The following is a 14,826-nucleotide window of genomic DNA, read 5'->3' as shown; positions in this document are numbered from 1 at the left end:
CCTTTTTGTAAGCATAGTTGTTGCTTCTTCCCAGTACAATATTACACTTAAGAAAATTGTGACAGGTTTAAGCTACATACTGAGACATATAGCGCATAAGTATGTAATTATTTTAATATTCTTTTATGGGATGAGGCCACTGGCAAGATCAACCTATATTGTCCATCTTTAATTATCCTCGGGAAGATGGTCATTAAAAATCCTTCTTGAAATGTCATGGTCAGGGAGATGTGGTAACATGCTCAGATCTATTGGATGCAGAATTCTAGGATTTTGACTCATTGATATTTCCAAGTCAAGATGTGTATTACTTGGAAAGGAACTTATAAGTGGTAGTGTTCTATTGTTCTTATCCTTCTAGGCAATAGAGATCACACGTTTGAGCATGATGTCAACAGAGTACTCGTGAGTTGCTACAGTGCATCCGACAGATAATAAGTATATTATTGCCGAAATTAGAGAGTGCATGTTTAAGATAGTGAATGGAGTGTCGATCAAATGCATTGTTCTGGGTGATATTGAGTTTCCTGCATGTGGCTAGAGATTCACACATCCAGGCAAGTGGAGCTTATTTCATCACTCCTACCTGGACCCTGAGATTTTGGGAGTTGGGAGAATGGGATGAAGACATTTGCCACAGGACTACCAACTTCTGACTTGCTGTTGTAGTCACAATATTTAGATGACCTATCTAATTAAATATCTGACAGATGCTGACTTCTAGGATTTTGATGGTGCGATATTTGGTGATGTTACTGCCATTGAATTTCAAAGGAAACAGTCTTCAGGCACTTGTGTGACAAGTGTGAGGAATGTTATATGATATTGATCAAGCCAAGCTTTAATTCTATTCTGGTGAGAATGCAAACTGGCATGGATGACTTCAGTGTCTGATTTGTTCATTGACATTGCTGTCAGGAATTCATACGGCTGAGATGATTAGTCTCCCAACAACCAAAACCATCTACCTTGCTGCTAAATCTGATTCCAGGTAATGAATGATTCCCCCCAATGTCCATTGACTTTAATTTCACTTGGGCTCCTTGATGTCACATTCAGTCAAATACTTTGTGATATCAAAGACAGTCACACTACCCCTGAATTCACTTCATTTTAACAAACTGAGGTTTGGAACAGAGTAGCTTTAACAGTAATGGAATCTGGAGCCAAATTGTCTTGGTGGATACAAGACTTGCCATTGTAATGGAATACATGGGCGGCATGGTGGCTCAGTGGTTAGCACTGCTGCCTTACAGTGCCAGGGACCCCAGTTCAATTCCAGCCTTGGGTGACTGTTTGTGTGGAGGTTGCACATTCTCCCCATGCCTGCATGCATTTCCTTGGGTGCTCCGCTTTCCTCCCACAATCCAAAGATGTGCAGGCTAGGTAAATTAGCCAAGCTAAATTGCCCCATAGTGTTCAGGGATGTGTAGACTTAGGTGCATTAGTCAGGGGAAATATAGGATGGGATACTCTTCGGACTTGTTGGACCAAAGGACCCTTTTCCACACTGTAGGAATTCTAATTCTACATTATCCAGATGGGTGGCTAATTCTGCATTTTAAGCCTTTGCTGCATTAATTGCATTCAGGAACAGAAATCATGGGCCCCAGTGCAGTTCCTGGCCTGGCCACTGATCCTGTTTTTGGCATGAACACAAGATGCGTTCCTCCCTGAGAGGCACCTGAGCACAGAAGGCTCCCAAAAAAACCCACTACCTGGTTATTGGCCCTTGACTACAGGCGGTGCGTACTGAGTTTGGGGAAGATAGATAGGAGAGGTCTGAGATGGATGGCCAACTTGAAGCTAGTTACTCATACTTCAGCATTGTCACTTGCACCCATTTGCTGAGCTCAACATTCACTAAGCATTGCAACCTTGATGATTTCTTCTCCTTCTTCAGCTGTTTAATTCTCCACCACCATTGATGACTAAATGGGTCAGTACAGCTTTGATCTGTCTGGTTGACTTAGATCCAGGGATGAGGGATTTTTAAGGTTAGATTGGACAAGGTGGAGTTTTGCTCCTTAGAAAAAGCGATTGAGAGGATACTTGTTAGAAGTGTTCAGAACCATGAGGGGACTGCACAGAGTAGATAAGGAGAAACTATTCTCATTAATCAAAAATCAAAATGTGCCAATTTGATTGTCAAAGAAAGTAATGGTGACAAGAGGAAAAACATTTTTTTTTACTTTGAAGTTGTTTCGGATCTGAATGAGCTACCTCAGTGTGATGAAGACAATTTCAATGAAGGGCTTCAAAAGAGAATGTGGTAATTATCTGTGGAGGGGAGGTTTGTTGGACTATGGGGAAAAGGCAGAAGTGGGACTTGGTGAATTGCTTTGCTGAGAGCTAGTAGCATACACATAATGAGTCTTCCAGTCTTTTGTGCTGGGTCCATGATTCTATACAGTTAAACAGCTTTGATGTGGAGATTGCAGAATGAGCAACAATCCTCTTCTGTACCTAAATGTCTATGATTCAGTGACTACAGTTGTTTTCATGATTTTACATTTGTGTTGAAGAGAGCATTACTGATCCAAACAAACTGGGTTAGATGATCTAATAGTGCAACTTCAGCACCATTCTTGCAGTTAAGTAGAAAGTAACTGGAAATTTGCATCGTGTCTTCTGTAAATAATACAGGTCACAATGTAATCAAGGGATATCTAAAAGATGGAGATCAGTTATACTCTGGAGATAGCAAATTAGTTATTTGACTATGTGTGTTCACGAAATAGATCCTGGGCTGACAGATTTGCTGAAAATGGGTATAAAGCATAACTTTTCAGCAAGGTCATATTGCAGTTGTGCAATCACCTCAGTCATAAAATAAAATTTTGTTTAAGTTAAAATCAGCACCACTGCCACTAACAAATAATTCATGAGCAACCCAAAAACATAATTTTATTTGAAACACTCTGGAGATTGATGTGTTTGTTCTTTTACATAATAACATATTTCCCTGTTTCTGAATACTGAAGTTGCAAATGGGTAAATACAGCTAAATTAAGCGGTAATTATTAATGCCTTTTTGGATCTACTTTGCAGCTTTAGTGAAGTCTCACACTCTTAAATTGCTACCTTTGGTACCAGTTCAAGTAGCAGGCACATAGAGGTGACATTACAGTACAATTCTGATTTGTAACATTCCTTTGTCAAGAAATTATATCAACAGCCTTCCCAAGAGTAAACTATCGCAGACCTCCGTATTACTGCATTCACTGCGCGTTTGCACTGCACTGTCCTATAATAACGGTGAGCGTTGATCACCTTGCTGTTTGACTGCAGCTCGAAGGCCATTGGCTCTCCCAGTGGCACAGTTCGAAATTGTAAAATCGCCCAACGCAGGGGGAAACCTCTGATAAATAATAGTGCCACCTACAGGAGTGACAGACCCTCACAACTACAATGTACAGCCACTGAGGGCCGACAGCCACGGTTTGCGGTGTGAGTGAGGCATTCAGCCTTCACTGGTCCGGCAAGGCAGAACCGCTGTGCAATGTTTGAGTGATGCACATCGTGTGCTAATCCGAAAGCTACAATGGGTCAGAACCAATGCCATCTCCAGCGGTCTGTGAATTCAAGCACCAAATATAAAAGTAGCACAAAATCTGGCTATCAATTCAAAATTAATCACATGTACCTCATTTCAATTCACAAATATTTTATGAGGACGCTTCTACCATTAGGTTAAAAAAAACTCAATTCATTTTAAATGAAACCATTAAAAATCTAGGAAATCCCTGTTAAAATGTCAATCCATTGCTTTGTGGCATGATTTCAGGTTTAACTATTGGATCAAAATTCGTTTTTTAAATGGTTGAAATTTTAATTTGGAAAATTATATCTGCTAAAAATGTTTTCTTTATCGCCTTTCAAAATGTGATTTCCATCCCTGTTTTGCTGCAGCTGCCTGTTTGCGTCCCCCAGTTTTCCTACAGTGCAGAGACTGTAAACCCACCATTTTCACCCCCTGCATAAGGTTGCACGGCTCGGCCTAGTTGCTGCCCAGGCTAGGTAGTGAAAAATCCCGGCCCGTACGGAGTGTAAGAGGCGCTACCCCGGTGGCCGACTGCAAACCTCGAGTCGTCATAAAACACTGCCGATAATAGAGGTAAAGTTTGGAGCAGGCATTTGAAAAAAAGAATCTTAATTTTTAGAAAGATATATAGAGAAAATAATATTAAATCATTGTCTTAACTAGCTTCCACATTTTATTTTAATTATCATTCATCTGCTTTATATTGGTTGATCCATTTATTTCAACCTCATTTTCATAGTGCTATACAGCACAGAAACACAACCATTGCCCCATCATCTCTATGCCAACCAAAAACAGCTAAATCCATTCACCTGCACTTGGTCCCTAACCTACTGTGCCCTGGCATTTTAACTACTCATCCAGGTGATTCATAAATGTTGAGTGTACCTGACTCTGCCACTCTCTCAGGCAGCACATTCCATATATATTTCACCCTCTGAATGAGAAAAAAAATCTCAAATCACCTCTAAGCCACTTTCTCCTCACCTTAAACTTATGCCCTCTGGTCTTAGCCACACTTGCCATGGGGAAGAGAATCTCATGATCGTTTCTGTCTATGCCTCTCATAGTTTTGTATACCTCAATCAGATCCCTTCAACCTCCTTTGCCCTATTGGAAACAAACCCAGCCTCATCAGTCTCTCCTCTTAACTGGACTCTTCATCCCAGTCAATATCCTGGTGAATCTCCTCTGCAGCCTGTCCAGTGCAATCACATCCTTCTGATAGTGTGGCAGCCAGCTGGTCCCAGGAAAGTGATGGCCAACTGGTCTCATCCCACAATTATTATTCCAGAGATCCAGATAATGTCCTGAGGAGCAAGGTTCAAATCTTGCCATGGTCAATAATAGAATTGAATTTAATAAATAGTTGGAATTAGGAGACCAACAATGACCATTAGACATTTATCAGAAAAATCCCATCTGCCTCACTAATGATTAGATTAGATTACTTACAGTGTGGAAACAGGCCCTTCGGCCCAACAAGTCCACACCAACCCTCTGAAGAGCAACCCACCCAGACCATTCCCCTATGTTTACCCTTTCACCTACAGGCAATTTAGCATGGCCAATTCACCTAATCTGCACATTTTCTGGACTGTGGGAGGAAACTGGAGCACCCGTAGGAAACCCATGCAGACATGGGGAGAATGTGCAAACTCCACACCGACAGGAATTGAACCCAGGTCTCTGGTACTGTGAGGCAGCAGTGCTAACCACTGTGCCACCGTGCCACCTTAAAGGAAACTGACATCCTTACCTGCTCTGGCCTACATGTGACTCCAGACCCACAGCAACATGGTTGACACTTAACTACCCTCTAGGAGGGGTAATAAATGCTGGCCTGGCCAGTGATGCCCACATCAAATGAATGAATAACATAAAACATTATATTCTATTTGTTGCATAACCATTATTTTATAAAGTTGTAACAAGATTTCCTTGCACCTATATTTTACACTTCAAGGCAGGCTAGTATTCCATGTGACTTCTTCACCACCCTGTCTACCTCTGCTGACACCTTCAGGGATCTATGCACTTATGTATCAATGTCCCTTTCTTCCTCAGTGATCCCTAAGGATTTATCATGCATTGTGTATATCCTTACCTCTCAAAATCCATCACTTTGCACTTAATCAGGATTAAAGTTTAGTACAAGAAATATACTAGCTAGTTTACTAACAAGATTACAGTCTTAATTTCACAGAATTTGCAAAGAAAAATGTGATTTTACGTAATAGAGCATCTTAATAGCAGTTTACCAGAAATACACATTTACAGCAATTGAAATATAATTGGATAGAAATATCAGGAACACATGGATGACTTGAGAAGAGCAGCTGCATTGCTTTGACCAGGTTGCAGAACTGTAAGACATAATAGCTGAAGATCGTGCTGCTCTTGTGAAATGTTGCCATTAAAATGGAGAATTCGCCGCCAACTGCTTTCAGCACTTTAAATTCATCTCATTAGCAAAGGAAGCAGCTTCAGTTGACAGTGAGGATCCCAAACAGGTGGCAAGCGAAAATTCTGATGCAGCAAATCTCATTCAGCCGATGAGTTCTCAATTCCAACTGTCAACAAACATGAGGTTTGAATCTGCTGTTGGTCTGGTTAAGGAAGTTCTAATGTATAGATTGCTAATCAACGTGGAAGCTGTTAATGTTGTGTAGGAGAATTCTTCTGCCAGCAGGAGTGAGGAAGAGGCCCACACATGCAAATTCAGTGGGCAGCTGGAGGTAGAGAAACCAGCCCTCATCAAGGCAATGGTTTCTCATCAGAGAGATTGCCGAGGAAGTGGCTGACAACCAAGTCTCATTTCCCAATGAAACCTCTCATTGTGGTAAAGACTTTGTAGACAAATGTGTTGGCAGCAGGAAGCAAACCACAATCAGAGCATGACCAAACATTATTACATTGAATATTATTCAGTGCTTAAGTTATAACACACAATGCTTCCATTGTAATTCTGAAACACAAAATTGAGGGGTTCTTTTTAGAAAATATAAGAATTTGTTTAAGGAGTCATGGATATAGTTCCCATAGCGTACCATGTAACATGACAGAAATCTATACTAAATTCAGTAAAGATCATTGTGCAAGATTGCAGTTTATTCATTCCACTCCATCTGAATATGACAACTCATGATATAGTTCCATTTATTCCGATTGCCTTATCCAAGCAGCTATCTGTTGCATGAGCATAGAAAGCGAGTGTTAACGGTGGTGGTATTCACTGAGAGGGGGATATTGTCACTGCTGAAATCCAAACCTCATCACCTTGAAGTTCAACTCCCATGTTTTCCTTGCCAAAATCCATCCACCGGAAGCTACAATGTTTATAGAATATATACTTCATCATCTATTTTACATGTCAAATTTCCATCGCTCATTGGCTTTCTTTGTAATGAATAGACAATAAAATTGCATTTTCATATTCTTTCATAGCCACCCTGTGTGATCTCCTTCACTTACAAAAATTTGCGCACACACACTTTTTTCTCCACTCTTACAGGGCTACCTATTTTGCATTTGTTCACTCTCATTTTTCAGTTTCATCATGGTCAACCATTCATTTAGGCATTAAATAACCACCTTTCTAAATAACCCTCCTCTTCCCAAAAATATTTCTGCTCACTAACTGATGCATAAATAATTCAAGTATTAATTTCCAGACCTGACAATAGCATGTTTGGCCCAGATGTCCTACTCTATTCAACTACAACCTTTTACCATTCCAGGCCATCCTGAAGGGAAAATACACATGCTTTCTCTTCTTTGTTGCATATTGTAATGTTTCACAAACTTATTCCCCTAATGTATTCCCTTCATACCCTAACCCCCAATACTAAAGGAAAAGAGTTTCTAAATTTCACCTCAATGATTGAAGCCATTCCTGCAGTAGTAATGCTAGCCTTTCCTCTTCCTTCCTGCTCCTGACTCCCACTAGTTTTTCACTCATTCCACTTCTCAGCGAACATCATTTTACGATTACTCTCACATCTGCCCCTCAAATTCATTTCTATCTCGGGATATTACTCTAACTCATAATCTACGTTGATCCCCACAACCCCATTCCACTTCTAACTCAAAAACCCTTCCTGGCCCTCATAATTGCAAGCATTTCTTTCAGGCACAATTCCTCTCCCATTCAAAAACACTGCCGTCAGGCTCTTCAATAAAATATCCATCTACTTTGGCTATTATCCAATCTCAACCATTTTCCTCTCAAGGCTGCTCCAATATATTTTGTTCTCACACAAAATTTCATTGTTTTAATTAATTTGGGCCACACTGTTTACTGTGAGTAGCCTTCTTTGTCTTCCTCAATTATTGTCCTTCGTTTGATATGGTTAACAGTGCTACCCTCTCTCAGTGGTTTTGTTGTCCAACTCCATGGATTGGCCTTGTATCATTCCATTCCTATTTGTTTGAATAAACTTGCACTTCTCCATCAGCAACTTCTGCTCATGCTATTTCCTAGAGATTTAACCAATGCTCCTTTACTGTACTACTTCACACGGTGCCCACACTATTTCTACAACCTCCTTCAGTCTGGTATCCTCGCCAATGTTCTGGCCCTCTGGTTGGAAACATTTGTGCATTCCCAAGATTGTCTGCCTCAAAATTAGTAACAATTCTCTGGATCCTTAATCCTCAACAATCCTTAACCCACCATCTCTCTCAATGTTTAAAAGTTACCCAAACTCCACCTTTTCAACCAAATTATCAGTCACCTGCATCAAATTCTTAACACATGGCTTGATCTCAGTTTCTGTATCATTTTTATGTATATTTTTCAGCACACTGCCTCATCAATTCCAATTAAATATATGATATGGTTGCATGTTGTGGCTAATGTATATAGAAATATTATTCCCTAGCAAATGTTAGATAAGCTGAAAATCTGGACAATTTTTTTTTAAGAAGAATGGTGGTCCCAATGTGAAATGTGTTTATTACCTAGGCAAACTTGGCAAACTGGCCCTGGGGGAGAATCCTATTCAGTTAATCATTCAAAAAATGAAGTGACATGACAGATCTATTTGTGTTTATGGTTCGTGGCTTAGTGAAATATGAAAACACAGATTAATTTGTGTTCATCATTGTTTCAGTAGTTCCAGGATACTACTGCTAACTAGTATCGTTTAGTTGTTTTTTTCTCTGTCAAGTTGTACATTGAAAATTATTGAACTATTAATTGTATTCTTCAGTAATGCTTGAATATCTTTAGTAAGCAAACCATTACATTGCACAAACCTATCTTCATTTTGTTATTAAAAGCTACCAAAACTTCTTTTCAAACTATTGCTACAATGATTTATCCTACATGTCAAATCTTACCATTTAATTCTTTGATGATTCAAAGAAGTAAAAAAGGTAAAGTTTATTGGAGTTATCAGGTGATTACTTTGGAGGGATTATTGAGTCTGAAAGTGCAAAGAAAGATGAATATTCATAATTAAAGTTAAAATGTTCTTAATTAATGATGTATGCAACTGGTAATATTAATTATACTCTGTCAACATTGTTTCCACAAAATCCCTACAGTGTGGAAACAGGCCATTCGGCCTGAGTCCACACTGATCCTTGAAGAACATATCACCTAGACCCATCCCTGCATTTCCCATGGCTAATCCATCTGATTGACACATCCCTGAATGTTACAGGTAATTTAGAATGGCCAATCCATCTAACCTGCACATCTTTGGACTGTGGGAGGAAGCCAGAACACCCAGTGGAAATCCATGCAGACATGGGGAGAAAGTGTGAACTCCACACAGACAGTCGCCTGAGAATGGAATCATCCCTGGTGCTGTGAGGCAGCAGTGCTAACCAGCGAACCAACATGCCACCCACGTTCTGGTCCCAGAAGAACTCTACAGCAATGACTCCATTTTGCCATTAAGAGTGAATGCTTAAATTAAAAACAGAATAAAGGAAAAAAAGTGTTAATATTCACTTAATCTATAACTTAATGTAATTGGTTCTGATCAAATTGGTTCAAAACAAAAGAATGCCAATAGCATGATGCAGCATCAGACAGGTCTAAGTGATTCCACAACTAATAGACCAGATCTAAGTTCTACAGTGCTGCCATATCCAGTTGTGAAGGGTGGTGAACAACCAAACAGCTCACTGTGGGAGGTTGCTCCACAAATATCTCCATCCTCCAATAATGGGGGAGCACAGCATGTAAGTGCAAAAGATAAGGCTAAAGTATTTGCAACAATCTTCTGCCTGAAGTGCTGAGTGGATGATCCATTTCAACCTCATCCAGGGGGCTGTGGCCCTGATAACATTCCAGCAATAGTACTGAAGCTATGCTGCAGAGCTTGCTGCAACCCTAGCCAAACTGTTTCAGTAAAGCTTCAACCCTGGCATGTACATTGCCCAGGTATGTCCTGCACAATCCAACCCGGTCAATTAGCACCAATCGACTTCCCCTCGATCGCGGGTAAAGTGATTGATGTCATCACCAGTGGCATCAAGCAGCACCTACTTAGCAACAACATGCTCACTGACTGATTTGGCCTCATGGTTCTTGACCTCATTACTACCTGAGTTCAAACATGGACAAAAGAGCTGAATTATGCCCTTGTACCTGGGACTATCTTTGACTAGGTATGGCAATGGAGCCCCAACAAAACTGGAGTTAATAGGAATCTGGTGTAAAATTTCTGTTGGTTGGAATCATACCTGGCACAAGGAATGATAGATGTAGGCCAGTCATTTCAGATCCAGGACATCTCAACAAGAGTTCTTCACGGTAGTGTCCGAACCCCAACCATCTTCAGTCGTTTCATTAGTGTCCCACACTCCATCATAACATAAGTGGGGATGGTCACTGATGATTGCACAATATTCAGCACCATTCGCAGCTCCTCAGATACTGAAGCAGTGTATGTTGAAATGCAGCAAAGACCTGGACAATATCAAGGCTTGGGCTGAAAAGTAACAAATAACATCCACACCATATAAGTTCCAGGCAATGACCATTTCCAACAAGGCAGAATCTAACCATCACCCCTTGACATTCAATGGCATTGCTGCCACTACCATATTGGAGTATATCATTGAACAGAAACTGGACTAGTCAAATACATGCAGTGGCTACAAAAACATGTTAGAGGTTAGGAATCCTATAGCAAGTAACCCACTCCTGACCCCTCAAAGCCTGTCCACCATCTCCAAAGCACAAGTCAGCAGTATGATGGAATATTTCTCACTTTCCTGGATCAGTGCAGTCACACCATCAAGTATCTTGACCCCATCCAGGACCAACCAATTCACTTCATTGGCAGCACATCCACAAACATTCACTCTTTCCAAACCAATGCAGTCATAGCAGTAGGTACCACCTACAAGAAACACTTTAGAAATTCACTAAGGTTCAGTGGCTTCCGAACCTAAGACCCCTACCACCTAGAAAGAAAAGCTGAGCAGATACTTGGGAACATCACCACCTACAAGTTCCCCTCTAAGCTACTCAGCAGCCTGATTCGAAAATATATTACCATTACTTCACTGAATGACATTGTGTGACCACCTACAGCACAGGGACTGCAACGCTTCAAGATGGCAGTCCACCCATAACCTTCTCAAGGGCAAACGGGATGGTCAGTAAATTCTTACCCAGCCAGTGATGCCAGCATTCCATGAATGAATAAAAAAGTTTCTTTTTCACTTATGAAATTTATAACTGTCCTTATGTGAACACAAAGTTGCCCTTTTGAATTTGCAATATTTTTCATTGTGTGGTCTGTTAATAAGCTGCATGCCATTCACTTCTCTCTGTCCAATTTTGTAATTGTTAAAAACGCTTTACATTGGAGATCACAAATATCAAGAGGGTGCCTTATTTGTGAGGGAATCAGTCATTTAAACTGCAGCTGGTATTTCAGTTTTGGATGATATGCTGAAACATCTGACTTGTTCTGTCGGTAACAACACTTCATTATATGGACCTCAAATTCATGCATTGAATTTTGTAACATGCAACTTAAACTCATGCTAACTTGAACCTAAACAAGTCTATCCAACAGTGGGAAAAAAAACAGTAAGATGACAATCGAAAATCCCCTTTAGATCCATCGATAAAATAGATAGCAGGCTCGATCTATACTCGAAGACAATGAACAAAGTTCCTGTGACTGCCACCCACTCTAATCGTATCAAGGTCGTATCCTGTCGGCTGCGGTTTAAGAGGCAATGCACTGGAGATCCCAGGGGTCCAGAGGAAATGATTATTGGGCTGGGAACTAGTAAATTATAGGTGCCCTCATGTCCAAACGTTCATTCGCGCAACGTATGAGCATTTCCTGCAATGGAAGCCCTATTCATAGAAAGTTAAGAGATAACGAACAAGTAAACATTTCTGGGTCTAGTTTTCTTTTCATACTCTTTGAAGCATGGTTCTTTATGTATGTCTTAAGATTGTAAAACCATGTGCAATGTAATCCTCAGAACTAACACGGGGAAGAAAGTTCTCTAACGACTTCCACATCTTTACATGTGAAATGTCTTCTGCTATGAAAGAAGATCCTAAAACTGATACAAAAATGTCTTGATCTAAAACAAACAATCTTGTATGACAGTGGGAGATAATGACAATGCTGAGTTCAGAGAAAAAGGACAGAAACGATCACTTTAAATATTTCACTTCGTCTTTCGAGTTACAGTGAAGTGTCTGGAGCTGAAGTTGTTTCACTGCTTCAGAGTTGCAGAGGATTCGTGCATATTTCTGTACTTTCGACTGAAGAAGGAAGGTTCGTAAAAGAGAGAAAAAAAAGCACAGCGTTTGATTAGTATTCGCCGACAGACCCAGGCTGACATACCATTGGCCTCGATAAGGGAGTGGGGGGAGGTCTCTGCGAGACGTCAATGGCTCAACAGATTAGCAGGGTTGAAACTCTGAGTCCGCCGAGCCGTCACCGCCCCCAACATCCCCCCCTCCCCACCTAAAAAGATCAAATCCTCGAGTTCACAGGCACAGGCAGTAATGTAAAAACTTAGCCAGCACTGACTTTCCCCTGTACCTCCTCTTACATTATGTTCTCTTACCCAATATTACGCCAACGATATCGGATGCTACGTACGCCAAGCACCAACTCTCACAGCACTGTTCAATCGAGGATAAATTGAATGAAAGGTTCGAGTGCTAAGTTACAGTGGTTGTCTTGTGGTGAGGGCTTTCTGTACACAGTCGGTAATCATGCAACTTGTGTTTTGGGTAGGGGTAATGTTACTTTTCGTCTCCAGTATAGAAGGAACACCACAAATGTACCAAAGACAAGGTAATACTTGATTATATTGTCTACTGTGCATTACTGTTGCAAAACTATCGATTTTTAAAATAAAAGGAACATGATTTAGCATAGTAATCGTCAGTGTGATACACATTTAGACCTTAATTTGTAGTAATGCCCCATGTGTTAAATCAGGATTTTATCTTGTTTCAGTTAAACTGCGAGAGCAGCTGAAGGTTTATGAAATCGTGACACCCACTCGAGTGACTGAGTTTGGGGACGCTTTCCCAGACACGATGCATTTTAGGAGGAAAAAGCGAAGCATTGACACCGACCACTGGGCCTTCACAACCCACTACAGAATTAATGCATTTGGGCAATTCTTTCACCTCAATTTAACTGCCGATTCGGGATTTATTGCACCGATATTCACCGTTACACACCTTGGAATACAAGCTAATTTCACAGAGTTTCACGAAGAGGACACTGACACGAAGCACTGCTACTACACAGGACAGGTCAATGCTAAACCGGAGCACACAGCTGTGATCAGTCTCTGTACAGGACTGGTAAGTAACATTTTAACCCTCGCGAGACTGAATTTAAGTTTGGAGTTTTCAAAGTATAATTGGTTGTTCGGTAATAATAATTGTCGTCTTGGGGAAAAAAAAGTTGCATATAATATTTTCAAGCCTGAAATGTTGGCAACATCACTATTGTTGATGTAGTTCCAACGTTATCAGAATTGATTGTCCCTGGGGATAATATGTGAAGATAATAGGAGCCAGAACGTGCTAAACCACCAAGACCACACTGGGAAACACAACGTCCTCTTTGAACAGTTTGCGTAAGTCGTCATTCACTCCCCCCCCCCCAAAAAAAAACACCTTCCTGATGACCATCGCTAAATAAGGCCGGACTAGTGGGACGGAGTCAGGGTAAGTGCAGCCTGCTCAGTTCGCACGGTGTACACGGCCTCTGGAGATCCTGGGAACAAGTTTGACTGGGGGTCGACGTCAAAGATGTTAATAACTCCAGTTGACAGACGCCTCTCTTACGCACAGAGTAACGCAGCCCTCTAGCCCTTCCTCAAAGCAGCAGCGTGAGAGTGGCGTCAGCCATCCAAGTTCCCTAACCTGACCGAGCTGTTCCCAGTCTCAGCCCCGCGCGCGGTTTAACTCGGCCCCTTAAAAGCAGCAAGCTGCCGAAACACACCGACTCATTCCTGCAGCTTTGGGTTTCGGTTTGTCCACGAATTCCGCACAGCCATTACTCACCTCTGACAGGAGACGCAGTGAGCTCTCCCCTCGCTGTACTCCACCTTCATTACACGCTGTGAAACTTCAAAGCCACTGGTGTAAACGCAGCCGAATGGTCGCTCCATTCTTCTCTCCGACGGGATTTCCGTCCAAGTTGTTTCAGCTTCATTGCCCACTCTCCCCTTTTTTTTGTCAACAGCATTAGGACAAAAACCATTTTCAGCCCCTTTCAGTTCTGAAGAGTCTGTGTGTGTGGGTGTCTACAAATGCTGCCAGATCTGCTGAGTTCCTCCAGTCCTTTGTTGTTAATATGCAGCAGAATGCAGCTGCTTGTTGTAACGTCTCCAAAACAGTGAAGGATAGTTTCTCTGTCATGAGGTAATTTACTTGTAGATCTCCAGAAACCACCATTCGCTTACCTTGTGCTCACTATTTGGAAAAGCTCTTTCCCGCAAATGGTTTTTAGGTGACGCAGAGGGCAGACACTTATCATTCTCAATCTCCAGTGTGAGAAACAGCGAGAAGCTCTTAACTAGTCATCGAACAATCTCAGTTTTCACGTCTCTAATGCAAAGATCCGGCCTCAGTTTACCTGAAAGAGGGATTAAACATTGAAACAGCGTGACTGTTTGTTTTGCTCCGCTGTGGGCGGAGCTGACTTTCCTAACGAGGGGCGAGACTTTCTTAAAGCCACGAAGTGCTTGTAAATTTATTCACATTTTTAAATTGAGCAGAAGTATGCATTGGGAGGGGGAGGGGGTGGAGAGAAGCTTCT

The 14,826-nt window shown here is 41.3% G+C and overlaps 1 protein-coding gene across 4 annotated transcripts in view; it reads left to right on the top strand.

Annotated features, from left to right (window-relative positions):
* The first annotated feature begins 12,537 nt into the window (after positions 1–12,537).
* The window catches only part of adamts9 (ADAM metallopeptidase with thrombospondin type 1 motif, 9), a 255,565-nt gene continuing 253,276 nt past the window's right edge, over positions 12,538–14,826 (top strand). For all 4 annotated transcript variants that reach the window (XM_060835670.1, XM_060835669.1, XM_060835668.1 and 1 more), the window contains exons 1-2: positions 12,538–12,840; positions 13,006–13,361. In XM_060835670.1, the coding sequence (XP_060691653.1) occupies positions 12,759–12,840; positions 13,006–13,361 (438 nt within the window). In that variant the 5' untranslated portion in view covers positions 12,538–12,758. The remainder of the gene's footprint in view (positions 12,841–13,005; positions 13,362–14,826) is intronic.

Source organism: Hemiscyllium ocellatum, chromosome 14 (genome assembly GCF_020745735.1).
Source record: "Hemiscyllium ocellatum isolate sHemOce1 chromosome 14, sHemOce1.pat.X.cur, whole genome shotgun sequence".
In the NCBI taxonomy this organism is placed as follows: Eukaryota; Metazoa; Chordata; class Chondrichthyes; order Orectolobiformes; family Hemiscylliidae; genus Hemiscyllium; species Hemiscyllium ocellatum.
Note: the sequence above shows the minus strand (reverse complement) of the source record. Positions and strands in the feature narration are given on the sequence as shown.